The sequence below is a fragment of the Rhinolophus sinicus genome, chromosome 1 (assembly GCF_057876585.1).
Source record: "Rhinolophus sinicus isolate RSI-liver-muscle chromosome 1, RSI-T2T, whole genome shotgun sequence".
In the NCBI taxonomy this organism is placed as follows: domain Eukaryota; kingdom Metazoa; phylum Chordata; class Mammalia; order Chiroptera; family Rhinolophidae; genus Rhinolophus; species Rhinolophus sinicus.
The window spans coordinates 155,217,350-155,245,022 of record NC_142501.1 but is presented as its reverse complement, the minus strand read 5'-3'; the positions used below and the strand labels follow the sequence as shown (position 1 = coordinate 155,245,022).

The 27,673-nt window shown below is 33.7% G+C and overlaps 1 protein-coding gene across 1 annotated transcript; it reads left to right on the top strand.

The window, feature by feature from the left end:
• On the top strand, window positions 1-22,626 carry SULT1B1 (sulfotransferase family 1B member 1). The gene is made up of 7 exons (XM_019715640.3): window positions 1-341; window positions 620-748; window positions 4,027-4,124; window positions 5,879-6,005; window positions 7,201-7,295; window positions 12,205-12,385; window positions 18,329-22,626. Exons 1-7 carry the CDS (start codon window positions 194-196, stop codon window positions 18,460-18,462), a joined length of 912 nt encoding a protein of 303 aa, XP_019571199.2. The 5' UTR covers window positions 1-193; the 3' UTR covers window positions 18,463-22,626.
• Window positions 22,627-27,673: the final 5,047 nt, after the last annotated feature.

Genomic DNA, 27,673 nt, shown 5'->3' with positions numbered 1-27,673 from the left:
TACCCACAGAAATGCCCTTTGTATTTAGATCTCTGTTTTCTGGGTGTGTTAAAGGCTGATTTTACTTTGTGACAAGTTGTAGGATCTTAAGAGTAAGATTTGTTACTCAGTTTAAATTTTTACCCTCTTTATTTCTCCATGATTTGATTGTCAGTGAATATTCTATTAAGTATTTGCACAATCTAGTACAAAAATGATTTCTCCAAAAGACGTCCTGAGAAAAAATTTGAAGATGGTCCATGGTTACCCCATGATCTGTGTTTTTGCGGACAACTGGGAAAAGGTTGAACAGTTCCACAGCAGGCGAGATGACATTGTGATAGCCACTTACCCCAAATCAGGTGAGTGTTGTGGCCTGACAAATGCAGCTCGGACTTCAACCTTTGTTTCCTGAAAATCAACTTCTCTTTAAAATTACTATCATCCTAAATAAAATTAATATTCCTATCAGTCAGTCTAGCCATCTACTTCAAATATATTAAAATGGGTTTGAGGGCATATAAAGGGAAACTGCAGCATTAAGTTTCTAATAGAATATATTAAGATGGCAGGCTTCCAACAGGTACTTTTTCCCTCAGATTCAGGTGATGGTTATAAAAAATGTTGCCTTTTACCACAGGTACCACTTGGGTAAGTGAAATTGTGGACATGATTCTAAATGATGGAGATACTGAAAAATGTAAGCGAGATTTTATAACTGCTAAAGTTCCAATGTTGGAAATGGCTCTCCCCGGACTAAGAATTTCAGGTAATTTTAAACCATCTGGGAATTATAATTTTGTAATATTATGTATGTAGTATATTAATTATTATATTTGTGATTTCCACTCAAAGGAAATGGAGCAGATTTGGTAATATAAAGTGCAAGTTAGAAAGTAGTACAATAACTAAGGTATATTGAGAAACTAGTTTTAGTCCATTACATATCCAGGTATGATAATGAAAAATGAAAGAATTTCGTTGTAGAAAACAACAAAAAATTTGGTCAATGAGATTAAAAACGTTCCTTATTTTTTATTGACTTTTGCTGTGTAGAATTTGGCAGACTAAAGCAATAAATTCCTAATTTAGGACATTGCTGTAGTTAAATAAATAAGTAAAGATGTACCAATGCCTCTTAAAATATAAAAGTTATTATTAATCCAATTCATTTTTCCATTCCACAAATATTTATTGAGTGCTTCTAAAGAATGATGTAGTGTGCTATGGGTTAGATACAAAATGATTAGTAAATTAGATGTCTTATCCCCAAGGAGCTTACAGTAATATTGTAACATTAAATAAGTAAATAAAATAACAATATGTGACTCTTACATATCCAAAGACTTGGTCTCTATGAAAGAGAACAATAGGAGAGTTTACTTTAGATTGGATAATTAGGGATAACCACTCTGAATTGAGATCTAAAGCCATGCACATAGTTAGAGAAAGCATATTTCAGGAAGATAAATTATTTGTTTTAAAGTCCTAGAAGCAGGAAACACACTGGTATAGTTCTGGAACTAAAAAGCAATAACAACTGCACAACCAATAATAACAATAATGAAAGAAGGGAAAGTGAGATGCAAAACAATTGACAACGACTAGGCAGGAACAGATCATGTAAGGCTTGTGGTTCTTAAGATATATTCAGTGAGCTCAGAGAGAATCAGAAATACATGATGTCCTGTGGGCAAGTGAGAAGGGTTTAAGAAGTGAGGCCTGGCTCTCCAATGCTGTTGGAAACCTGGGATAAGAAGAAGTACAGTGGTGAAATTGTATGTCAATAGAAAGAACAGAATCCAAATTCTCTCCCTTGCTGGAGCTAGACAGAGAAGGACCAACTGGGAGGGTGTCACTCCTGTATGGCTTCCTGAAGTCAGAGAGCAAACGCTGAAGCTTGGAACTAAAGGATTATTCTGGGGTAAGCAACCAAAATGAGTGCAAGAGTGAGTTAAGACTCCAGAGTCATACAAAGTATAAAATGAAAAAGTGATAGAATCAAAGTAACCAGGGATCAGGAAGTCAGGGATTGTTGGTGGGAGATGGGGGTTGAGGGTGGGGAGTGAGGCTTGTATCACTGCTAGAGAGTGAAAAGGTGAGTTTCACCAGGTAAAGAAGGATAAACTGGCACTCAGGTTTACTCTGGAGCCTGAACGTGAATACTTGTGATGTCATTACATATTCCCAACATTCATAGTTGAGCATGTAAAGGGTTCATTTAAAGGACCTCACATGGCAAAACAATTACAAGACAGAAGAGGTTGATAAATCCTTCAATAAAGTTGAGGGAGAGAAGAGGAACAACAATATGGGAAAACTTCATAAAAGAAACAGACATAAAAGTTCATGTCATGGCATTGAGGAATAATGAGCTGTGGAAGATTATGATTTCTCATTCCTGTATGCTGAGCAAAGTGTAACTGCCAGGTCATAATGAAATACCTGGTGGAATTTTATAGGTGTATAATTAATTTTTCCAGATAAAATTCAGGTTACCCAATTAAATTTGAAATTCAGATAGCTATTTTATTTAGTAATAGTATATCCCAAATATTACAGTGGGAGATGCTTATATGTAAAGGTATCTGTTGTTAATCTGAAATTCAAATTTAACTGGGATTTTTGCATCTTTATTTCCCAAGGCTGCCAACCCTATCTGCATTGGTATTAAGAGGTTCTTCTGAGTACAACCATGGGTTATGCACTATTCTCTACAGAACATTTGTTGGTGAACAAAACAAGCAACCTCCCTGATCTCATAGACTCTTCATTCTAGTGTCTGTGTTTGGGGGTTGGGATAGGGAGCATGCATGGGAACTGACAATAAACAAATAAATAAGTTATAAATAAATAAATAAGTTATAAATAAAGAATGAAACAAACAAACAAAAATAAGTTCTATATATAACAGTTAAAAGGATATTTTAATAGAGACACACTGGGTGGCTTTTTAGCATATGTAATAAATTTGTGTAAGCAATTGAAGCATAAAATTGCTTTGAAAGAATGAGTCATACAATTATGGGTAGGTGTGCCTTCATATGCAAAAGGTGGGAAGATAATATAGGATTAACAGGTAATCTAGAGGTTAGACTGGATGTAAGTAATAATGTGAAAAATATGCAAAGGACTTTAAGAATTATTGCATGGGAAACCTGAAGAAAGAGACAACAATAATTGAGATCTTAGGGTCTGGCGACTCTAGAGGAGATAGCATCCTTAATAGATATACATGGGGTATAACAAAGGCCACTCAGTCCACTAAAAGAATAGTAAGTGAAAATGATTAGCCAGATCTTTTCAGTCTCTGTCAGAAATTCTCTGAGTATGTCGTTACCCTCAAAGTGCCTTCAGAATGGCTAAATCACTATGTAGTGAGATCCAGGCCCCTGGGTTCTTCCTGGCTGGAAATATAGAAATAAATGGATACTTTCTGTCTCAAAGAAGTTCATATATCCCTTATCCAAAGACTTAATATGAAACCAAATTGTACCACATATTAGTTGTATCACTTTGGAGAGTTCAGCTAATACCTAAAAATTACACAACATTTTCATTTTAAATATATATGACACATAAAGGAAATAATGAAAATGATATCTATACTAAAATAGCTCATACAAAACAATGACTGATGTGCGAATTACTAGTTATCAACATCTCTTTGACATACAGAAAATAATTTTATAATTATTTATAATATACACAGGTATGATAAAACTCCAAAGTGCTAAGGTTGGTATAATATTATTACTCCTCATTTTGGAGAGGAGAAAGTGAAGCACAGAGACTGGGCTACTTTCAAATGTCTCACAGTGAGAAAGTGATAGAGAGGATTTGAATCGAAGGAGGCTAACCTCAGAACCTATACCTTTAACCATTGTACAGTATTGCCTGTTAGGTACATAATGCCTCTGATTGGTTCAAAATTTAGCAGCATTATACACTGCTCAGAAGTATTTTAAAAGGTTGGTCGAGGAAACCCAGAAATGCGGGCTTCTTGGAGACTCTAATATCTCTGTATGCCAAACTATATTTTCCAAGGTGCAGAGCAATTAGAGAAGAATCCATCACCTCGGCTTGTGAAGACACACCTACCAATTGATCTCCTTCCTAAGTCTTTCTGGAAGAACAACTGCAAGGTACACTATAGACTACAAGTTAGTTTCTTAATGTGACCCTACCTCTTTACTTACTCACATAATTGCTCAAATGTTTCATTTAGTTGTTACCTTGAGAACTGAGCTACATCAGACAGGGTTTCAATTAAAGTGTTTCAATTATTTCAGTCTGAATCTACATACTCAAGTTTTCCAAAGTTATATAGTAACAGGATTCTCATCTCAGCACAATATCTCCAGATGTTCTGGCCTTCTCTGAAAACCCAACATAAGGATGTCAGTTTTTATTTAGTTGTTTGGTAAAATTCTCCAGTGAAAGATCTGTGACTGGATATTTGCTTTTGGGGAACTTTTAAGTTTGAAATGCAGTTTTTTTCAATAATTGTGGGTCTAGTCAGATGATCTATTTCAACTTGGCTGACTTTTGCTAGTTTGTGATATATGAGGAATTCTAAGTTGTTAAATTTTGTAAAGAGAAGTTATTCTTATATTCTCTTCTCAGTCTTTCTTTTAACAGACTTTAGGTTTATAGCAATTTTATTTATTTTAGAGCAATTTTAGGTTCGCAGCAAAATTGTGAGAAAAGCAGAGATTTCCCACACATGTACACCCCGGCCTCCACACATGGTCGGACTCCCCGTTATCAGCATCTCCACCAGAGTGGTGCATTTGTCAAGTTGATGAACCTACACTGACACATCATAATCAGCCCAAGTCCATATTTTACATGAGGGTTCACTAGGTCTTGCACATCCAATGGGTTTGGACAAATGTATGATAACATATATTGCGGGTGCCAAAAAATGTATACACATGACTTGTGTTCATCTTTTTTATCAGTATATGTTGAGTATTACAGTTTTAATACAGTTTTTTCCTTTCTTAAAATGTGTGTAAATTTATTTTGGCATCCTCTGTATATTCGCCACTGTAGTACCATACAGAGTAGTTTCACTGCCGTAAAATCTTATGTACTCCATCTGTTCATCCCTCATCCCCCCAATCCTGGCAACCACTGATCTGTCTCCATAGTTTTGTCTTTTCCAGAATATCAGATAGTTGGAATCATATAGTATGTAGCCATTACAGATTGGATTCTTTTTTCACTTAGTAATAAGCATTTATGTTCCCTCTGTGCCTTTTCATGGCTTGATAGCTCATTTCTTTTTAGTGCCAAATCATATTCCATTGTCTGGATGTACTAAAATTTATTTATTCATTTACCTACTGAAGGACATCTTGGTTGCCTGCGAGGTTTTTGTGTAGACCTTATCTGTCAGCTCCTTTGGGGAAATACCAAGTAGTGTGATCGCTAAATCATATGGTATGACTATTTTTAATTTTATAAGAAATTTCCAAAATATCTTCCAAAACAGCAGTACCAGTTTGCATTCCCACCAGCAATGAGAGTTCCTATTTCTCCACATCCACAGCAGCATTTAATGTTGTCAGTGTTCTGGATTTTGGTCATTCTAATAATTGTAGAGTGGTATCTCATTGTTGTTTTAATTGGCATGTACTTCATGACATATGATGTGGAGCATCTTTTCATACCATTATTTGTGTCTTCTTTGATTTTGTCAGTCTCGTTAGCTGTTTTTCAATTTTATTGATTTTTCTTAAAGAGCCAACTTTATGTTTGATTAATTCTCTAATGTTTTCCTGTTTTTAGTTTCATAGATTTCAAATCTGTTGCTTTCCTTGACTATACATTAATTTTTTTTTGGTCTTAAATAAAATACAATTCAATTAATTTTCTTTTCCTCATCCTGTAGATGATTTATCTGGCTCGAAATGCCAAGGATGTTGCAGTCTCATATTACCATTTTGACTTAATGAATAATCTGGAACCCTTTCCTGGCACATGGGAAGAATATCTGGAAAGATTCATGACTGGAAATGGTAGGTAGGACTTAGCCTAATATTAATAAGTTTTTAAAAATATTATCAGCTATTGCTAGTATAACTTTTTCTTTCAAAACAATTATTTTTCCAAGTCAGTGACAAGTACACCCAAATATTATTTAAAAACTAAATGAAATACGAGGTCAGACAATTAAGTTTGCGAACTCATCCTAGAAAAAGTGCTACATACATCATTGCTGAATATCACTATGATCACCTTTGAAGTACACCCCTTGGGAAGCTATGCATCGTTGCCAGCACCTAGTCCACCCATCAAAGCAATTTTGGAACTCTTTTTCTGGAATGGCCATCAGAGCCATTGTTGTATTACCCTTGATGTTCTGAATGTCATCAAAATGTCTTCCTTTCAATATTTCCTTTATCTTTGTGTAAAGAAAGAAGTCATTGGGGGGCCAGATCAGGTGAGTAGGGAGGGTGTTCCAATACAGTTATTTGTTTACTGGCTAAAAACTCCCTCATAGGCAGTGCTGTGTGAGTTGGTGCATTGTCATGATGCAAGAGCCATGAATTGTTGGTGAAAAGTTCAGATAGTCTAACTTTTTCACGCAGTCTTTACAGCACTTCCAAATACTAAACTTCGTTAACTGTCCAGTTGGTACAAATTCATAATGAGTAATCCCTCTGACATCAAACAATGTTAGCAAATCATTGCAACAAGTTCTCTAATTTAATTGTCTGATCTTGTATTTCTAATATTTTACTATGATATGAAATATATAAACCTGGTATTAAACACTGGCTTAATGAAAATATTCTTTAATCTCTTTTCAGTTGCTAGAAATCCAATCTCAGTTCCTGTTCACAATAGAAATTGTTTACCTTGCCGAAACCATTAGTAAAATCTATCATACATATAAATATAGTACTTAGATAAATAGTTGATATGAGTACTTCATAAAAGAATAGTTCTTTCCATGTGAAGTTAAGTATAACCTATTGAAGGTCAATGTATTTTCAGTTGAAATGCTTCCTTTGTACTTTATTTTTTTTAAATCTTGTTGTTTGTAAATTCATATTTGGCTGATTATATATATTTTTTAAATTAGCTTTATTTCTCAGTTCCCTTGATTACAAAATTCCAGAGAATGCTTAGACAATTTGACTTATTGTTCAGAAACAAAGCTTTAATTTCATGAATGCTTATGGAAACAGACTGTTTCTCTGGTTTTAGTTGCCTATGGTTCCTGGTTTGATCACGTTAAAAGCTGGTGGAAGAAAAAAGAAGAACACCCAATACTCTTTTTGTACTATGAAGATATGAAAGAGGTAAAAATGGTAGAAATTCATCCTGGATAATTCCCCCACTAAATCATGGGGTAAAAGTATAAATATATAGTTTTCAACATAATCTATAGAGTCCAGAATGATATGATTGCTTTGCCTACTCACCATGCCTGCTTACCCAAATCTTGCTAAGATAATTAATGACTTTCTAATTGTAAAATCAGTTATGTTTTTATTCCTCTTATACTTTTTAACCATTGTGTTTTACTGAGCACCTTTTCTTTTTTCATGATTTTTTATTAAATTTATTGGAGTGACATTGGTTAGTGAAAGCATATAGGTTTCCAGTATAAAATTCTATAATACATCATCTATATATTCATTGCATTGTGTGATCACCACCCAAAGTAGATTCACCTTACGTTACCATGTGTTTGATCCCCTTTACCCTCTTCTATCACCCCTCACACCATTATCCTCTGGTAACCACTAACCTATCTTCTGTGTCTATGAGTTTTGTCTGTTTGTTGCTTTCAGTTTTATATTCCACATATAAGTGAAGTCATTTTTTCTGTCTGACTTATTTCACTTAGCATGATAATCTCAAGATGCATCCATGTTGTCACAAATGGCAGTATTTCATCTTTTTAAATGGCTGAGTAGTATTCCATTGTGTATATGTACCACATCTTCTTTATCCAGTCATCTATTGATGGGCACTTCTGTTGTTTCCATGTCTTGGCCACCATGGATAGTACTACAATGAACATGGAGTACATATACTTTTATAAATAAACATTTCAGATTTTGTGGGTAGAGTCCCAGAAATGGGATTGCGTGGTCATATGGTAATTTTATTTTCAATATTTTGAGGAAACTCCATATTATTTTCTATAGTGGCTGTACCAGTTTCCATCCCCACCAAGAATATGAGGGTTCTTTGTTTCCCACAGTCTCTCCAACACTTGTTATTACTTTTCTTGTTGATGATAGCCATTCTAACAAGTGTGAGGTGGTATCGAATTTTATTTGCATTTCCCTAATAAGTAGTGAAGTTGAACATCTTTTCATATATCTGTTTGTTATTTGTACAACTTCTTGGGAGAAGTGTCTATTTAGGTCCTCTGCCCACTTTTTAATTGGATTGTTTGTTTCTTTGTTGCTGAGTTGTACAAGTTCTTTATATATTTTGGATATTAGCCCTTTATTGAAGGTGTTTGCAAATTGTTTGAAATTATCTTCTCCTATTCAATTGGTTGCCTCTTTGTTTTGTTGACAGTTTATTTTGCTGTGTAGAAAATTTTTAGTTTGATATAGTCGCATTCATTAATTTTTACTTTTACTTCTCTTGCCTTTGAAGTCAAATTCATAAATTCCTCTCTGAACCCAAGGTCTATCAGTTTAGTATCTATTCTTTCTTCTTTGCAATTTACTGTTTCAGGTCTTATATTCCAGTCTTTGATCCATTCTGAGTTAATTTTAGTACATGGTAACCGATAGCAGTCTAATTTCATTCTTTTGCATGTGGCTTTCCAATTTTCCCAGCACAATTTATTGAAGAAGTTTTCTTTACTCTATTGTATGTTTTTGGCTCCTTTGTAAAAAATTACATGCCCATATATATGTGGGTTTACTTATGGTTTCTCAATTTTATTCTTTTGGTCTGTGTTTGTGTTTTTCTTCCAATACCACACTTTTTTGATTATTGCCACTTCGTAGCATAATTTTATGTCTGAGAGTTTTGATACCTCTGGCCTTCTTCTTTTTTCTCAGGATTGCTTTGGCTATTTGGAGTCTTTTGTAATTCCATGCAAATCTGATGATTTTTTGTTCTATTTCTTTAAAAAATGTCATTGAGATTTTGATGGGGATTGCAGTAAATCTTTATATTACTTTGGATGATATGGCCATTTTAACTATGTTGATTCTTCCAATCCACGAACACAGAATAGTTTTCCATTTCTTTGTTCTTCTTCAATTTCTTTTTTTTTAATTAAAGTTTATTGAGGTGACAATTGTTAGTAACATTACATAGATTTGAGGTGTACAATTCTGTATTACATCATCTAAGAATCCAATTGTGTGTTCACCACCCAGAGTCAGTTCTCCTTCCATCACCATATACTTGATCCCCTTTACCCTCATCTACCACCCGCTTCCCCCCTTGCCCTCTGGTAACCACTAAACTATTGTCTGTGTCTATGAGTTTTTGTTTCTCATTTGTTTGTCTTGTTCTTTTGTTGTTTGTGGTTTATATACCACATATCAGTGAAATCATATGGTTCTCTGCTTTTTCTGTCTGACTCAATTTCTTTTAACAAAGTCTTGTAGTTTATAATGTATAGAAGGTACCATATCTGTCATTCTTCATATCTATCATATCTGCTGTGATAAGCAGAAAAATTTGACCCATAATTAAGAGGAAAAATCAATCCATTTTAACTACCCCAGAACTAACATAGATTCTAGTATTAGTGGGGAAAACATTATAGTAATTAGTATAAATGTATCCCATGTGGTTAAAAAGCAAGATGGGAAGATTAAATATACTAAAAAAAAAAAAAAAATGCAGTACCTGATATAGCACCTACCACATACATAGGGGCTCAATAGTCACTTGTAGGAATAACTGATTGCTTGAATGAATGAATGAATGAAAAAATTAGTAATAACAAACATTTTAGTGACATCAATCCTACTTTGCATAACAGAAATCATGCCCCAGGTAAAAATCTCCTTTGCTCCCAAGTATTTCTGGGAAACCCCCAGATTATTTCTCACATCTTATCAAAAAGAGTCCTCTAAGTTTTTCTATTCTGCACAGGCCCCACCCTGCATCACACTTGTTTGCAGCCCACAGGGAATCTGTGGTAAACCTTACTAGTTTTTGAGGCAATTAATGTAAATTTGCCAGTATACATATACAGATGCAAAACAAATATGATTTTGGTTAATCAAAGTTAAGTTACAAATTCTTTAGAAGAGAGAAAATTGTCCTTCTGTACCAAGTATCTCTCTCTACTTTCTGGATGCACGAGCAGCATTTATTAGCTTTATGAAAGAGCAATTTTCACTGCTGAATATATTCCCTTTTCTCCACAGAATAGAGAAGTACATTTGCTGGGTTGGGCTGGTATCCAAATTCTGAGTCATATATAATACTGTCCCCCACATGACACTCTCATGTTAACCATTTCTCTTATTCAGCTAAAATGCCTTATTCAAATCAACTCATTATATTGATTTACAGTCTGGCCCAATCAGCTTTATAAGCATATCCAGATATTTTGAATCCCACTCAAATCTTCTACATACATCATACTTAAAAGACAATGTTTTTCTTCTGTCATGTGTAATTTTTAGACAAAATTATATAAGAGGTTTAATATAATAATAATATAACAAAATTATAAGTACATATCAAGAATAAAATTCAGAGGGAAATCTAATAATTTACATCAGGTTTATGAATGTCTGCATAAATTCTCAATGAATGAGGTGAAAGAGAAACACAGCAGAGAAAGATTCAATAGAAGCCAGCACTCTGTACTTTAACTTCTACTGGTTTATAAACTAACACCATCAGTGATACTTTGGCAGTGGACAGATTATTCTCCAAATACTTTGAATCCCTAACAGAAATTTCTCTCTATTTGCCTGTCCATCTATTTCCTAGTACCACTACGAACTTTTCTTTTGGCCTTTTCTCCACTATCATTATTTCTGACCTTTTACTCATTCTAAGCACTGACACCCCTTAAATTAATTAGTCATCTCATTCTTCTCTCTTCAAGGTCTGATACATAAAATATTGCTATAACTTTCCTTCTGGGGAACTCCCTGCCAAAACATATACATGTGTGCACACGTATACACACACACACACACACACACACACACACACACACACACACAGAGTTAATAAGACACACTATTAAACGCTATTGCTTCCTTATGGCATTATAGATACAGTCCAAATCTTTCAGTAGGATATCCAAGGATGTTCTCAATTTTATTCTAACTTATCTTTCCAGTTTTATAGCCTCTCTCACTCCTGAGCACAACTCAAACCTAACTCCAACCACTTTGCTTTTTTCCCCCCTTTAACACAATGAGACACTAACACCTCCAAGAGTTTTAATTATTTTCTCTATTGGAAATTCACCCTCTAACATCTCAAAAAAACATGCATCTTGGTCAATTCTGATTCATCTCTTTCTCGGCTTAGATGCCATCTCCTCAAAAATGTTTCTAGACCTAATCCATGCAGCTTTTAGTTTAGCTTCCTAAAAAGTTACAAATATTAAATTTACATCATTAGTATCTGGAAAATGATCCATTTCTTAGATTTTGTTCTTTTTAGTCTCAATGGCTAATGAATAATTTGGGTCTTGGTAGCTTTGCCCCTTCATTAGAATTTATTTTTAATAAATTATGTCCTAGCAAGGTCTAATCAGTATTTGCACTTTAAGGCAAACATACTTGAAGTTGTCCATAAATTTATTATTTTTGTTCATAAATATTGTTATTAAAAACAACAAATAAATTTTGAATAAAAATAGAAAAAAAAGAGGTAAGACGAATATAAAAGATAGGGTGTCCCTAAAACATGCACAGTTCAAATCTGATTACAAATTCAGCTTAAAATAACTTTTAAGATTTTTTTTCTAAATATTGTTAATATTTAGCCCAAGGTTTTTTCTTATTGTACTTTGAACTAAAAATATAAGGCTTAGTACAAACAAAATATTTCTATTTATTTTTGCTAACCACAAATTATTGTTTTTTCATTTTTATGATTAATTTTTAAAAATTATTACTAGACTTAACCAAATATGAATTAAATATTCAGAATTAACATTTAAGAAAAAAGATTATAAAAATTATAGTTTTTACATTGTTAATGATTTGTTTACCATTTTCTTGGATATATTTCTTTACCCACCAATAGAATCCAAAACAGGAAATCAAGAAAATTACTAGATTTCTAGAGAAGAACCTGAATGATGAGATCTTGGATAAAATAGTCCATCACACCTCATTTGGAATGATGAAGGACAACCCTCTGGTGAATTATACACATCTACCAAAGACAGTGATGGATCACAGCAAATCCTCTTTTATGCGCAAAGGTGAGTTTAATATCCCTCTTTCTGAGTTTAATTTCCCTTTTCACTTTCTATTGAATTATTCTGAAATGAGGATTAACTTTGTGATCACTACCAAATTACTTAGCCTTGAGTATTTGATACATATTTCTCTTCTTATTTAATAATCTGCTAAATGGGAGAGGTCTTGTCAAATCTGATGTCATTCCAGATTTATTTTTAAATCTTCAATCTTTGTCTGAATTGGAATAGGCCTCCTTCTCCTTCTCATTGATAAACTCAGTACAGTATCATTTTTTTTAAAGACCCCATATCATTTAGAAAACAGTGGTCACATTATTAAAAAGGATTCACCAAGAGAAAGGGCTTTCTCTTTTTTTTTTTTTTACCTTATGGGAAGTTTTTGCTCCCCCCAAATACTGACTGAATTATAGGATACATGGAATCTAAATATAACTTAGGTAGATGACAATAGAGAAATATTGCATTCATTGTGGAAATACATCTTTACTTCTATTAAAGCAAGTCCTATATATTGTGGCTTGTTGTATGTGACTTGTGCCAAATGTTTTAATAATGATAAAAACAATGCATTTAACAAATTATTAATTTAAACAAATTTAAGAACTTATCCACCTAATAACGCTACCCTTTGTTTTCAATATTCTTTATTGAATTGGACAGAATTGAATTTCACTTGGTGCACTGGAAAGTAAAAATAACCCTAGGAATGTATTGTGCATAAGAACATGTGGATGAAAACCCTTAATTTTGAAGGAGTTATATGGTTAATTTTTTGTCTAAAACGTTTTTCTCCATAACTTATTAAAATGGCAAATAGTCCCAGTGTTTTAATTTTTTTTAATTTTCAAAAACACTACACTTAAATGCTATTTCTCTCCAGATTTACCTTTGTGTTATGCTTTAAACAAAGTTATTAAATTTATTGGGGTGATATTGGTTAATATTATACAAGTTTCAAGTGTACAATACATCTACATATTCTATAACATATCATTTGTATATTGCAGTATGTGTTCACCACCCAAAGTTAAGTCTCCTTCCATTACCATATATTTGACCTTCTTTATCCTCTTCTACCTCTCCCCTCCCCATTTACCCTATGGTAGTCACTAAACTCTTGTCTGTGTCTATGACTTTTTGCTTATTTGTTTGTCTTGTTTGTTTGTTGCTTTCCGTTTTATATCCCATATATGAGTGAAATCATATGGTTCTCAACTTTCTCAATTTGACTTATTTCACTTAGGATGATAGTCTCAAGATGCATCCATTCTGTCGCAAATGGCAGACTTCATCTTTTCTTCATTACTCGACAAATGGCCAAGTAATAGTCTATTGTATATATGTACCACATCTTCTTTATCCAACCATTTATTGAAGGACACTTCGAGGTGTTTCCATATTTTGGCCATCATGAATAATGCTGCAATGAACATAGGGGTGCATATATCTTTCAAATAAATGTTTTCAGAATTTTGAGTAGATACCCAGAGTGGGATATCTGGTCTGATAATGCTATTCCATATGATAATTCTAATTTTTTGAGGAAACTTCATACTGTTGTCCATAGAGGCTGTACCAATTTACATTCCTACCAGCAGTATATGAGGGTTCCTTTTTCTCCACAACCTCTCCAACACTTGTTATTACTTGTCTTATTGATGATAGCCATTCTAAGAGGTGTGAGGTGGCATCTCATTGTGGTTTTGATTTACATTTCCCTAATAGCTAGTGAAGTTGAGCATCTTTTTATATATTTGTTGGCTGTATGTATGTCTTCTTTGGAGAAGTGTCTGTTCAAGTCCTCTGCCCATTTTTAAATTGGATTGTTTGTTTTTGTTGTTGTTGTTATTGTTGAGTTGTATGAGTTCTTTATATATTTTGGAAATTAGCCACTTTTCAGAGGAGTTGTTTGCAAATATCTTCTCCCATTTTGTTGGTTGCCTTTTTGTTTTGTTGATGGTTTCTTTTGCTGTGAAGAACATTTTTAGTTTGATACAGTCCCATTCATTAATTTTTACTTTTACTTCTCTTGCCTTTGAGGTCAAATTCATCAAATCCTTTCTGAACCTAAGGTCTATCAATTTAGTCTCTATTTTTTCTTCTTTGCAATTTATTGTTTCAGGTCTTATATTGAGGCCTTTTATTCCATTTTAAGTTAATTTTAGTACATGGTGACAGCAGTCTAGTTTCATTGCTTTAAATGTAGCTTTCCAATTTTCCCAGCAGCATTTATTGAAGAAGCTTTCTTATCTCCATTATATGCTTTTGGCTCCTTTCTCAAAAATTATCTGCCCATATATATTTAGCTTATTTTTGGGTTCTCATTTCTATTCTGATGGTCTCTATGTCTGTTTTTCCTGCTAATTCCATGCTGTTTTTATTATTGTCACTTTGTAGTAGAATTAGAAGTCTGGGAGTATGACACCTCCAGCTGTGTTCTTTTCTCTTAGGAATGCTTTGGATATTCAGGGTCTTTGTGATCCATACAACACTACTCTGATACAAAACCTGGTAAGGATAACAGAAAAAAAAAAAACAAAAAAAAACAAACACACAAAAACTACACACCAATATCGCTGATTAATACAGATTCAAAAATCCTAAACAAGGGAGCATTTGATATCTTGCTCCCCAGTATATGTCATCAGTTTCTGTCAAATAAACTCTTATGAAAATTCTTTTTAAAAAAAATCCTAAACAAAATACAAGCAAATCGAATACAACACATTAAAAAAATAATACAACATGATCAAAAAAGGTTCATTCCAGGGGTGCAAGGGTGGTTCTGCATATGCAAATAGATCAATGTGATAAACCACATAAACAAAATAGAAGATTAAAATCATATGATCATATCAATAGCTGCAGAAATAGCATTTGACAAGACACAACATCCATTTATGATTAAAACACTTAATAAAATTAGTATAGAAGGAAAATGCCTCAACATAATAAAGGCCATCTACGACAGCTAATATCATACTCAATGGTGAAAATCTGACAGCTTTTCCTCTATGATTAGGAACAAAGCAGGGATGCCTCCTCTCACCACTGCTTTCAACATAGTATTAGAAGTCCTAGCCAGAGAGGTCAGGCAAGAGAGAGAAATAAAAGGCATCCAAATTGGGAATGAGGAAGTCAAATTGTCACTTTTTTCAGATGACATGATTCTTTATATAGAAAACCCTAAAGACACCATTGAAAAGCTATTAGAAACAATAAACAAAAACAGTAAAGTTGTTGGCTACAAAATCAACGTATAAAAATCTATTGCATTACTATATACCAGCAATGAAATATCAGAAAAAGAAATGAAAAAAAAAATCCTTTTGCAATTGCAACAAAAAGAATAAAATACCTAGGAATATACTTAACAAAAGATATTTTGTGAAAGACCTATACACTGAAAATTATAAGACAGTATTAAAAGAAATCGAAGAAGATACAAAGAAATAAAAAGTTATTCATGGATAGGAAGAATCAACGTAGTTAAATGGTCATATCAACCAAAGTAATATACAGACTTAATGCAATCTCATTCGAATGGCATTTTTTTAAAGAAATAGAACAAAATATCATCAGATCTGTATGGAATTACATTTAACTTTTCAAAAGTAACCTCTAGTCTAGGAGGGCAAATAAAATTTTTCATTGTAAATGGTGCATTATAAGTTTGAACAAAGAAGACTAACATACACACACACACAGACACACACACAGACACACACACAGTCACACACACTTTTTTAGTGTAAGACTCAGAAAAAAATGTATTTCTTAAACAGGGCAAATTTTCATTATGCCAGATCACTGAATGTAACTTCCAGGAGAATTTTATCCTTACTCATGAAAATTGATGCCACCCTCATGATATCTCATTAAGATATAGAGGTAGAGGAGATAAGCTCAGTATGTGAATTCTATGATTTCTTCAATTTCATCCTAAAAGAATGCATACTGGTCTAATAAGAGATGTCTTTACATGCTTTCCAGAAGTAGTAAATAATATGTCCTTTGTGGTCAGATCAATCTGGGATCTGCCACTCCTTGAATCTATGACTTTGAATACATTAATTAATCTGCCAAAACTCTGGTTACATCACTGACAATATGGAGAAAGTACTAACATCTATGGCTCAAGTTTTTTGGGAGGATGATGGTAAATAATATGTAAGCATTTAGAATATTTTTCTGATCATAAATAATACATACAAAAATAGCAAGTCTTACTAGCTCAAATAGTTTAAGATTCATCTCTCCTTTACTCATTCATGCATTCAATAATTCATCCATTAATTTACATATAGGAAAAACTCTCCATGAACACCTATCTGCAGCATGAATTCTCTAAGACACACATGGTTGAATGACACGTGCATCTGCCTCAAGACATTCGTAATGTAATGCAAGAGCCATGCATGTAAATAGATTAGTGAAAAGGGCTCAATATGACTGAAAGGCCAGGCACACATAGCGTTGAAGGATGCCATGCTGGATAAATCAATGTCATAATTTAGTCACACAATAGTAAACATAGTAGGGAGAGGATAGGTGATGTCCAGTGTTTATACCTATGTCCCAAATTGCAATAAAACAGGAAAATCTGGGCTTTGACCAGAATTTATTTTGTAAAAATAAAAATGTATATACGTTCCTTACTCTTGTGAAGCAAATGTGTTTGTGTGTTATAAAATTTATACTCAGATTATTGGAATACTTTATATATGACTCTTTATTGTTTAAATCTGTGCTCTCTGTTTTTAATGACATCTTTACAGATGTACTGTCCTGAAAATACACTTCCCTCACATACATCCCAAAGAGCTCTTTCCATCTGGTAAACATAGAACAAAGTATAACAACCATGGAAACAACCTTGTCTAAGGGTATGTTTTTCATTAAAAGGATTCAAAATCTTCATCAAACCATCAGGGTTAATATAGCTTGCAATTCAATACCGTGTTTCCCCAAAAATAAGACCTAGACAGACAATCAGCTCTAATGAATCTTTTGGAGCAAAAATTCATATAAGACTGGGTCTTATACTGATTATATTTTGTAAGGCCTGGTCGTATAGTATAGCAAAATAAGACCAGGTCTTATATTATGTTATATAAGATCCAGTCTTATAGTAAATTAAAACTGAGTCTTATATTAATTTTTGCTCCAAAAGACGCATTAGAGCTGATTGTCTGGCTAGGTCTCATTTTCGGGGAAACATGGTATAGTATATTTAATAACACATTATAGCAAAAGTAAATGTTTTCTCCCAAGCACATTGGCAGTGCATTGAAAATGTATTTATTTTTTAATAAATATTTATAAACATCTAAGTATAACAGATTAAATAAATTTATAACACATATGTTTTACTTTTGAAGAAAAGGTTCAGGGATGTTGTATGTTTAATGCTATTTTTCACATCTAAAATGCAAATACAGTATAAGTCTAGGGAACTCAGAAATAACAAGTATCCTACGAGTATTATACCATCCTTATTTACACATTCTGAGAAATGATACTTATCAGCTTTTTATTCCGAGGTTTGATTGTGCTGATGACCAGTCCTTTGTAGAGTTTCCAAAAGTTATTCATTAAATAAAATATGCCCTGACCATTTCCAGTGTTCAGTGGTAACCCCATGACCCAGGATAATTAGAAACAGTAAAAGAATCTCTTTCAGGAAACTATTCTATAGCCCATAAATTTAGGCAAGGAAATTAACCCTTATCAGAACATGTCTTTAAAAATCAGCCTCTGTTTAGTCATAAGCCACCTTTCTAGATGGGATTACCAGTAAAAGAGAAATGACATTTTAAAATATTCAAATACAAAGAATGTCTTTCTTTAATTTTTCTAAGTTTTTCTTTTGATATACGTTAGCTTTTTTTCATAATGGAAATATTTCGTTCCTTCATATATTTTCATATTTGTTATTTTTAGGGATTACAGGCGACTGGAAGAATTACTTCACAGTGGCCCAAAATGAGAAATTTGATGCCATATATAACAAGGAAATGTCTGGAAGTGAACTTCAGTTCCGCACAGAGATAAAAGAGCCTACGCAGCAAATCTGAAAGAAGTGACCTGTGATTTGTTGAAACGGGCAGTTCTGACTTGACTTGGATTTACAAAGGAAAGAAGTGTTTTTAAACAATTGATTTTTCAGTGTCATTAATCAGTTTCCAGTTTTGCTCCTGACTCTGAGCTTCCAAATTCCCTAAAGTTAAGGCCAATTGCTATCTTTTCATAGGCTGTTCCTGCCTTTTCCTATACTAGTACTGACAAGAAAGCATTTATCCGACCTAATCTCCATATATGTTGGCTTAGAATTAAGTTCCCCCATTTACTCACGTGGCCCAAGAAATGCTGTCTGCACACTGACACTACATTTTCTAGCTCTGCCCTAATTTCCCTTTGCTGAAAACTTGACCCAGGACAGTCTGTTCCACTATTGCCTTCTGGGTTTCAAGTTGTTCCCTGAGTCATAGCTCATCTTTGTGCAGTGTCTCTATTTTGATAACACAGTTCATGTGCCAAATCATGTGATTCGGAGTTTGAAAATGTTTCTATTCCTAATCTGATTTTCCAAATTTCTGATTACTGAGTCTCTAATTTCTGAGTTTTCAAAGGTGAAAGATCTACATTAGTCTCCCTTGAGCTCTTCCTTGGGAACTAGAGCTCTACTCTGAGATCCCAGACTGAGGGGTGAAACTGCTTCCTGTGTAGAGTCCTTTCCAGACCTTATGGCCTCTTTTGAACTTCTGAGAATCACCTACTGCCGTGCTTGGTCCCCATTTGGGAATTTCAATTATTTCACCTTGTGTCTAAATAGGTTTCGATACCTTAATAGTACCATCAGTACCCCCAGATTAAGATCATAGCTGCTGCTAAAATTTCCCAATCTGGTCCCTAAGGGAGATTCTCTAGGCTGAATTTCCACTATGCCCTCCAGACCCACATCCCTTCTACCTACTATCTTATACTATGCCTCTCAAAGTAGATTCTTTGATAAATGTCTCCTTAGAACACTCATTGTTCAATTCCAGCTTTGCCTTAGAAATAGTTATTTCTATAGCCTTGTACAGCAAGATCTTTTGCCAGCAAGTCATAGTTGCATGTGACAAATTCAATGCCAAGCCCAGGTTCCCAAACTCAACCTCAGTTTGAATGCTCTGGGCCCTTATTCATTCTGGAGAAGAGTTCTGACACATAACAGGCCTCCTGAGCCATAACTGAGTTAAGGTGACAACTTGGGTTGCAATAGTTGGCCTTCACAGGTGCATCTCTGCTGTCAGCCTCTGCAGCTGGAATAGCTCCTCAAGCTTATAACTTCTTTCTTTCCCAATCCTAGGGGATTGATCTAATGCCAACTGCAAACCTCCTAAGAGTGCTATATCTATGATTCTGGAGATAGTTGTTCTGATACATTTATTATCACATGTGTTATAAATTATTTCAGGAAATGAAATGTATGTGTATGTTCCTCAGAAACATGTTTAGTAGTTAACCTTGAATGCTTAGGGGTATTGTAAACTAGCTCCAGCTTTCTAGAATACTCTAGCCAACAAGGAAGTAAAGCCAATCATGTATCCATTTGTTTTATTATCTCTATTAATAAGTTAACGTGGTATGATTTCTGATACTATAATCTATTTTCGAAAACAATTAAATGTCTCTGAATTAGTCTTTAATCTGTCTAGTAGATTGGCTGCACTAACTGCCTTCACTACCAGGATAAAATAATTCCACTTTTCTTAGTTTTCCTGTGTGGAAATAAGTGTCTGTAACTGGACTTTATTAGTAAAATTTGAGTGAGCTTTAATTATGCCCTAAGCATTTTGGGGACACTGGAGATAGAGTGGGGAAAAAAATAGAATTTAGATTTTCTTTTACATTCCTTATAGGTTGTTGCCTCTTATCCATTTTTTAAAATTAGTTTCAGGTGTACAAAGCAACGTAATACACGTTTACACCCCTCACAAAGTGATAACCCCTTCCCCCAATCTACTACCGCTCTTACATTATGTATAGCTGTTACAATGCCATTGACTATATTCCCTATGCTGTACATTACATCCTGTGACTATATACATATACATATTTAATTATAGTTGACATTTAATATTATTCTCTGATTCAAATATCGACACCCTGGTTCACTGTCTCATCAGCTCATGCTCACATCACACACATATAATAGTACTCCTGCTAGAATTTCAGCTTCAAAAGTACTTGATATCCTGTGAAATCATTCAGAAAACTGCCACCAAATTAATTTTCCTAAAACAATGAATTTACCATTATTTCTCCAACAATCATTAGTATAATTATCAAACAAAGCCACTTAGAATAGTCTCATTCTATTTTTCTCTAACCAAAGCACGTGATGTAAGGACAGTGAACAAATATGTGGCAATGACATGATTACTCCCCCAGCCATGTCACCTCACTAATCAATCAATGAGTGTTTTCCAAAAAGCCAAAGTATGGTTTAAAAAATATTTTCATTATAGCTTTCAAAGCAAGTACTAGCACTTGTTTAGAATAGGTACCTACTGTGAAATTTTGTTATTATTGGTCAAAGGGAAAGAGCCAAAAGACTCCCAAGGGAACGGTATCTTGGATTGTCCATTAGTGAGATGCTTAAACTTTAGAAAACCTGTAAATAAGATTTTAGTTTCGCATCTGTATAATTAGGTGATTGGTTTGTGTTTCTTCCACATTCCAAAATTCTATGGCTCTATTTGCTTACTGTTTCCACATGTGCAAGCATATACACAGATATATATATATGCAAATACATATATACATGTTCATATGTTTACATATCCCATTGGTTAGGTTTCTCTGATGAATATACTACATATGCTGAACTTTATTGCTATTTCATGCTTTCATGAAAGCTTTTGGACCAAGTCTTTTGATTGTTCAGTTATTGCATGTGTTGTGAGCTTCCAATAGGTTAGAAGTATTTAAAGCTTTATGATTCCTCCCTCATAACTCTTCCAACAGGTAGTGTGAAACAGTATCACAAAGCATTCTACCTTATATGCCAACAGCTATTAGCAAGGAGGCAAAAATAAAGCTATATATCCTTGTTCTCTGCCTATCAGGCACTCCATAATACCTTTCATGAAAGATGCTCCTGAGTGAGATGGAAAATTGTTCTTACTAGTGGTAATTAGTTGACCAGTTCAGAATCGTAATCCTGGGGCATTATTCTAATTATCTAGTGATCTTAAAGGTTTAGCTTGTAGTGTCTCCAAAATAATCTTGAAAAAATTATGTACCATCTCACACATTTTAAATTCATGTTTGATTGAATAGCTGGGTAACATACACTAGCCAAGTTGACACCTAACTTTTTTTCCAATTATAAGCTTAAATAGTAGTGAAAGATAATTTACACTGTCCAGAAAATGTTGACATTTTAAAATAAAACTTTTGTAACACTTTCAAAAATGTTTCCAATGAAATTCAAATACTTTAGTGATTTGATATTCACCATTATTCATATAAAATGCAGGAAAATGTCACTTTACAAAGTGATTTGGAAAATCATGATTACTTTTCTATTTTAAATAAAATTTCAATATCACTTTTCTACAGAATTTTATCACAAAACTGCTTTCATATTTTATACTGATGCTGTTTTATTTATAACCCTATTATATTTCTCTGCAATAAAATCATGAATATATATTTAAATTTAAATTTTAAAATGTCTTGTGATCATAAGTCTTTAAGTAAATGATAAGTCTTTAAGGTAAACTTTTATAGGAAATGTCTCATTTAATAAGATAGATGAATATTCTTTTTAAATTAGTTCTTCAGTCCAGATAATGATTACATGTTGATACAATAATATAGAATTCAGCATCTGTTCTACCCATTTAATTTTTTATTGCTATAAGTGTCAAAAATGTATTTCTTTAAATAAGATAGGAATTTTGTTTTACAATGTCTCTCAATTATGTGAATTACTTCTGACAAAAAAAAAAAATCACATATCAAAAATCATAAGAATCACCAAAAATTATAATGATCTATTGGATGGCAACTCTATTAGATTCTCCTTTCTTGTTATTTGTTGAATGCAAAGAATTGAAAGCCACCTGATGTTCAAAAGGATTTTCTACTCAGGAATTAGAATCATGCTTTGTCTCACTTTGGAGGAAGAATGACAAAATGACTTTACTAAGACTTAGCATATAACCTTTAATTACTGATGCTACATTTTAACTTAAAGGCAAATTATTTAACCTGATGAACATTTCAAAAGTTGGGAAAATTAAAGTATTATTCATTAATATATACCATTTTCAATTCAATACTTCTGGTAAAATATTTTTTATGATGTGCTGTAAATAAATTTTCTTTATAATTTTAGGATTTAGAATAGGATATTCAATCTTCCATTTATACTTATTGGTCATGTCAGCCCATATTATCACATGAGTTAGATCAGATTTATTAGCATTTTATTATTTCAAGGACAATAAAGAACATTCTAGTAAATTCAGATAAGAGGTAGAATTCTACAATATTCAAAATCCATCCTCAAAATCATAGCTTCTACTTTCCAGAACTTGCATAATTATAAACCAAAAACCTTATTATAACACGTTTTAGATACATTGAAGAACGTATCAAAATGCTTTGCAGTATATTGGTCAGCACTAAATTTGACCCTATAAAGAAAAAAAAGATTATACCAAATCAATTGTATATGTTACATAATAGAGGGACAGATCTTGAAGAAAAGAGATATGGGCTTTTCATTTACTAGGCCTCAGTTACACTTCTATTTCCATCTTCCAGTCTTATTGACAGTTAAGTCCAGAGGTTTATAAATCATACTGCAAGAAATTCCTGGGGTTTGTAATAGTCTCTCCAAAGGCTGCCAAGGGACTGGAGACATAGCAATAGGGGTGATGGGCATTTGGCCTATCCTCTCTGGTTTCAAGTACAGCAGGTATGCATTTTTGCTTTTTTTAAAATTAAATTTATTGGGGTGACACTGGTTATTAATATTATATAGGTTTCAAGTGTACAATTCTATAATACCTCATCTATATATTGCATCATGTGTTCAGCACCCAGAGTCAGTTCTCCATCTCATATATTTGACCCTGTTTATCCTCTTCTACCACCCCTGCTCCCCTTTACCCTCTGGTAACCACTACACTGTTATCTGTGTCTATGAGTTTTTGTCTATTTGTTTGTCATGTGTGTTTGTTATTTTCAGTTTTATATCCCACATGACTGAAATCGTATGGTTCTTGACTTTTCTGTCTCACATATTTCACTTAGCGTTACAATTTCAAGATTCATTCATGTTGTTGCAAATGGCAACATTTTTTTCTAAAGGCTGTGTACTATTCCATTGTGTATATGTACCACATCTTCTTTATCCAATCATCTATGACAGGACACTTCGGTTGTTTCCATGTCTTGGCCACTATGAATAATGCTGCAATGACCATAGAGGTATATATATCTTTACAAATAAATGTTTTCAGACTTTTTGGGTAGATACCCAGAAGAGGGATCGCTGAGTCATATGGTACATTTAATCTTAACTTTTTAAGGAACTTCCATTCTGTTTTCCATAGTAGCTGTACCACTTTATAATACATTCCCACCAACAATGTTCATTTTACTCCACAGCCTCTCCAACACTTTTTATTACTTATCTTGTTGATGATAGCCATTCTAACAGGTGTGAGGTAATATCTCATTGTGGTTTTGATTTGCATTTCCCTAATGTCTAGTGAAGTTGTGCATCTTTTCATATATCTGTTAGCCATTTGTATGTCTTCCAGGGAGAAGTGTCTGTTCAGGTCCTTGGCCAATTTTTTAATTGGATTATAAACTTCTCATTTAGAAAACTTTTAGATTTATAGAATTATTCTAAAGACAGTATAGAGGGTTTCTGGGTACCCACACCCAGTCTCCCCTATTTTCAATAGCTTACATTAATATGGTACATTTGTCACAATTAATGAACAAATATTGATACATTACTACTAACTAAAGTCCAGACAATAGATTTTCTCCGTTATTCTACACTGACATTTTCTGTTCCAGGATCCCACTCAGGGCACCACATTATATTTAATCATCATATCTTCTTATGTTCCTTTTAGGTGTGAAAGTTTCTCAGACTTTCCTTGTCCTTGATATTTTTGAGGAGTACTGGTTAGCTAGTTTGAAGAATATTTCTCAGTTGGGATTTATGTGACATTTTTCTCATGGTTATACTGAGGTAACGTGTTTTAAGGAAAAATGGCATAAAGTACCATTCTTATCACATCACATCAAAGGTATATACTAACTGTATGACTTATCATCATTGATGCTGACCTTGATTACCCAGTTGAAGTAGTGTTTACCAAGTTTCTTCACCACAAAGTTACTCTTTATTTGTTTCTTCCTTTCCTTAGAAGAAAAGCAATCTACAGTTACACTTAAAAAGTGGCGAGTAATGGTTCACCTCCCGAAAGGTGGAGTATCTACAGAAATTATTTAGAATTATTCTGTTTGGGAGATATTTTAAATTCTCTACCATTCATTTATTTATTCAATCATTTACTTATATCAATAAGGACTTATGGATATTTATTTTATATTTTTGGTTATAAGTCAGTAACACTTAATTTTCTTGCTCAAAATTTCCAGTGTTGGGCTGGCCCGGTGGCTCAGGGGGTTAGAGCTCCATGCTCGTAACTCCGAAGGCTGCTGGTTCGATTCCCACACAGGTCAGTGGGCACTCAACCACAAGGTTGCCGGTTCAACTCCTCGAGTCCCGCAAGAGATGGTGGGCAGTGCCCCCTGCTACTAAGATTGAACACGGCACCTTGAGCTGAGCTGCCTCCCAAATGGTGCAGTTGGTTGGAGCGCGGGCTCTCAACCACAAGGTTGCCAGTTCCATTCCTCAAGTCCTGCAAGGGATGGTGGGCAGCGCCCCCTGCAACTAAGATTGAACATGGCACCTTTAGCTGAGCTGCCGCTGAGCTCCCGGATGGCTCAGTCGGTTGGAATGCATCCTCTCAACCACAAGGTTGCCAGTTCTACTCCCGCAAGGGATGGTGGGCTGTGCCCTCCGCAACTAGAAAATGGCAACTGGACCTGGAGCTGAGCTGCGCCCTCCACAACTAAGATTGAAAGGACAACAACTTGACTTGGAAAAAAGGCGTGGAAGTACACACTGTTCCCCAATAAAGTCCTGTTAAAAAAAAAAAAAAAATTTCCAGTGTTGTCCATTGGGAGCTCTTTAATTTCCTGGTCCACATTGTTAGCTGGCTTCAAAGTGTACATATATTTTGCAAATTACTGAGAGTCAAAAAGGTTTCTGACTTCATTAATATATAGGTATAATGTATAATGCAAAATTAAATAACATGAGATATGTGGAATAATGTAAAATTCAATAATAACAACAATGATTATTATTATTATATTTTATAACTTGTTAATATTTGCATTGATTATTTATTAGCTGTGAGGCAATCTTGTAGAAGTATTAGTATACCTCTTTTAAACTGAGGAAAATCAAATTTTGCACTAAGATTTAAATCTAAGTCTGTTTGACTCTAAAATGTCTTTTTAAACCACTCTATGACCCTATACAGAATTATACGTAAATAATGTGCTTCAGATATTAGATATTAGGTTACCTCTCAAAACGTTATCATAAACAGAGTTAAGTAAAGGTGCCCAAGCCGACAATGTAAAGTTTCCAAGCTCTCTCCACTCTCAGAGCCTTATTGTTGCAGAGACATTACCTACAAACCTATGAAAATTAGGTCTGTGAATGCTTTTTTCTCAGAGCTATGTCCTAATTGACTCTTGTTTTCATTTAAAGAAAGATGACAATACCATAGTCCAAGCTCATCTAGGTTAAGGTTAGTTTCAAGTGTTGATTTGAAAACTAAAAAGAAATGTCTCCGTTAAAACTCATCGAGTCCAAATAAATGACTAACAAGATAGTTTTGGTAATGCAGCCTATTCATACGATGAGGACTGACTGTACTCTGTCCTGTTCTCTCTTATTCAGGGAGGAAAAGAACAAGCTGTCATACATTTTATGGAGAAACTTCACATGCAGCTTTAAATATGGGAGCAAAAGGAGAAGGAACAAAATATTTCTTCACAGCTTGTATCTTCTCTGTCTCCTCCCTCCCTCTAGTCCTATTAGCAGCAGCACCAAAATTCCTGAACTTATTGGAAACATTTGTAAAGAAAAGAAGATTCTTGTGGTTCTCCTTGGAGATTCTGATAATATAGCCTGGAAGGGGGGGGGGTGCAGATTATGAATTTTATATAAACACCAAAGGTGATTCAATAGCTGTATTATCTATTGCTATTTCCAAGTGATAAAGATTATTCTTGTTTTCCAAGTAATAGATAGATGACAGATAGATAATAAAGATATGTAAGCAGCTACAAAGACACTCCTTTTGTACTGATTTGATTCATATTCAGAGATTGAAAAAAAAATTAAGCAACTAAAACATAAACTTATAATTTAAAAAGAAAGAGGAAATCCAGAAAATCCAATGAATTATACAGCTCAACCCTAAGCCTTTCAGCCAAATATGCACTGTGTTTTAAAATAAAAGAAATGGGTAGGTATTCCAGTACAGTTTGTTCAGTGTGGGAACTATTTGTTAGCTTAAAAAAATTGGTGGAGATTCAGCTTCATTGAGAATGTTTTTGCTTATTTCCTGGGTAATTATACCTTTCACTGGATAAAAGCTAAATTTCTAACTGGATTAGTATGTGAGAAAACTGAATTGTTTTTATTGACATATTTTGGTTTTGAAGCACGCTGGGCCTCTGCCACAAAGCCAAAACACAAAGAGAATAAGCCAGAAAAAGGCAAGAATATATAATTAAAAACTAATTATATATAAAGTAAAATCTTTTCAAAGCTGCCTAATAGTGAAGGCATAGTATTTGAGTCATATAAAACTCCTATCCCAATACTTGAATGTTCCATCATAAGTGCAGTTTTCCTTGTTTTGAAGTATAACATACACACAGAGAAGTATACATATATCAAGTATCCAGATAAATCTCCCCAAGTAAACGTATCTAGGTAACCAGGTCCATATCTCAAGAAAAAGAGCAATACCAGCATAACAGTCTTCCCCTCCCATGTACTCCCTTCCAGTCAATATTTCCCATAACGAAACCCACAATTCTGATTTCTAATACCAAAGATTAGGTTTAACTTTTTTGAAATTTTTATTAATAGAATGATACAGATAAATTGTGACT

What these genes read in the sequence shown, in the direction of transcription:
- SULT1B1 (XM_019715640.3), top strand. Translation starts at nt 194, where the DNA reads ATGATTTCTCCAAAAGACGTCCTGAGAAAAAATTTGAAGATGGTCCAT. An exon ending in CCCCGGACTAAGAATTTCAG is followed by an intron (nt 749 to 4,026) that starts GTAATTTTAAAC and finishes ATATTTTCCAAG; the next exon opens with GTGCAGAGCAATTAGAGAAG. An exon ending in ATCCTCTTTTATGCGCAAAG is followed by an intron (nt 12,386 to 18,328) that starts GTGAGTTTAATA and finishes TGTTATTTTTAG; the next exon opens with GGATTACAGGCGACTGGAAG.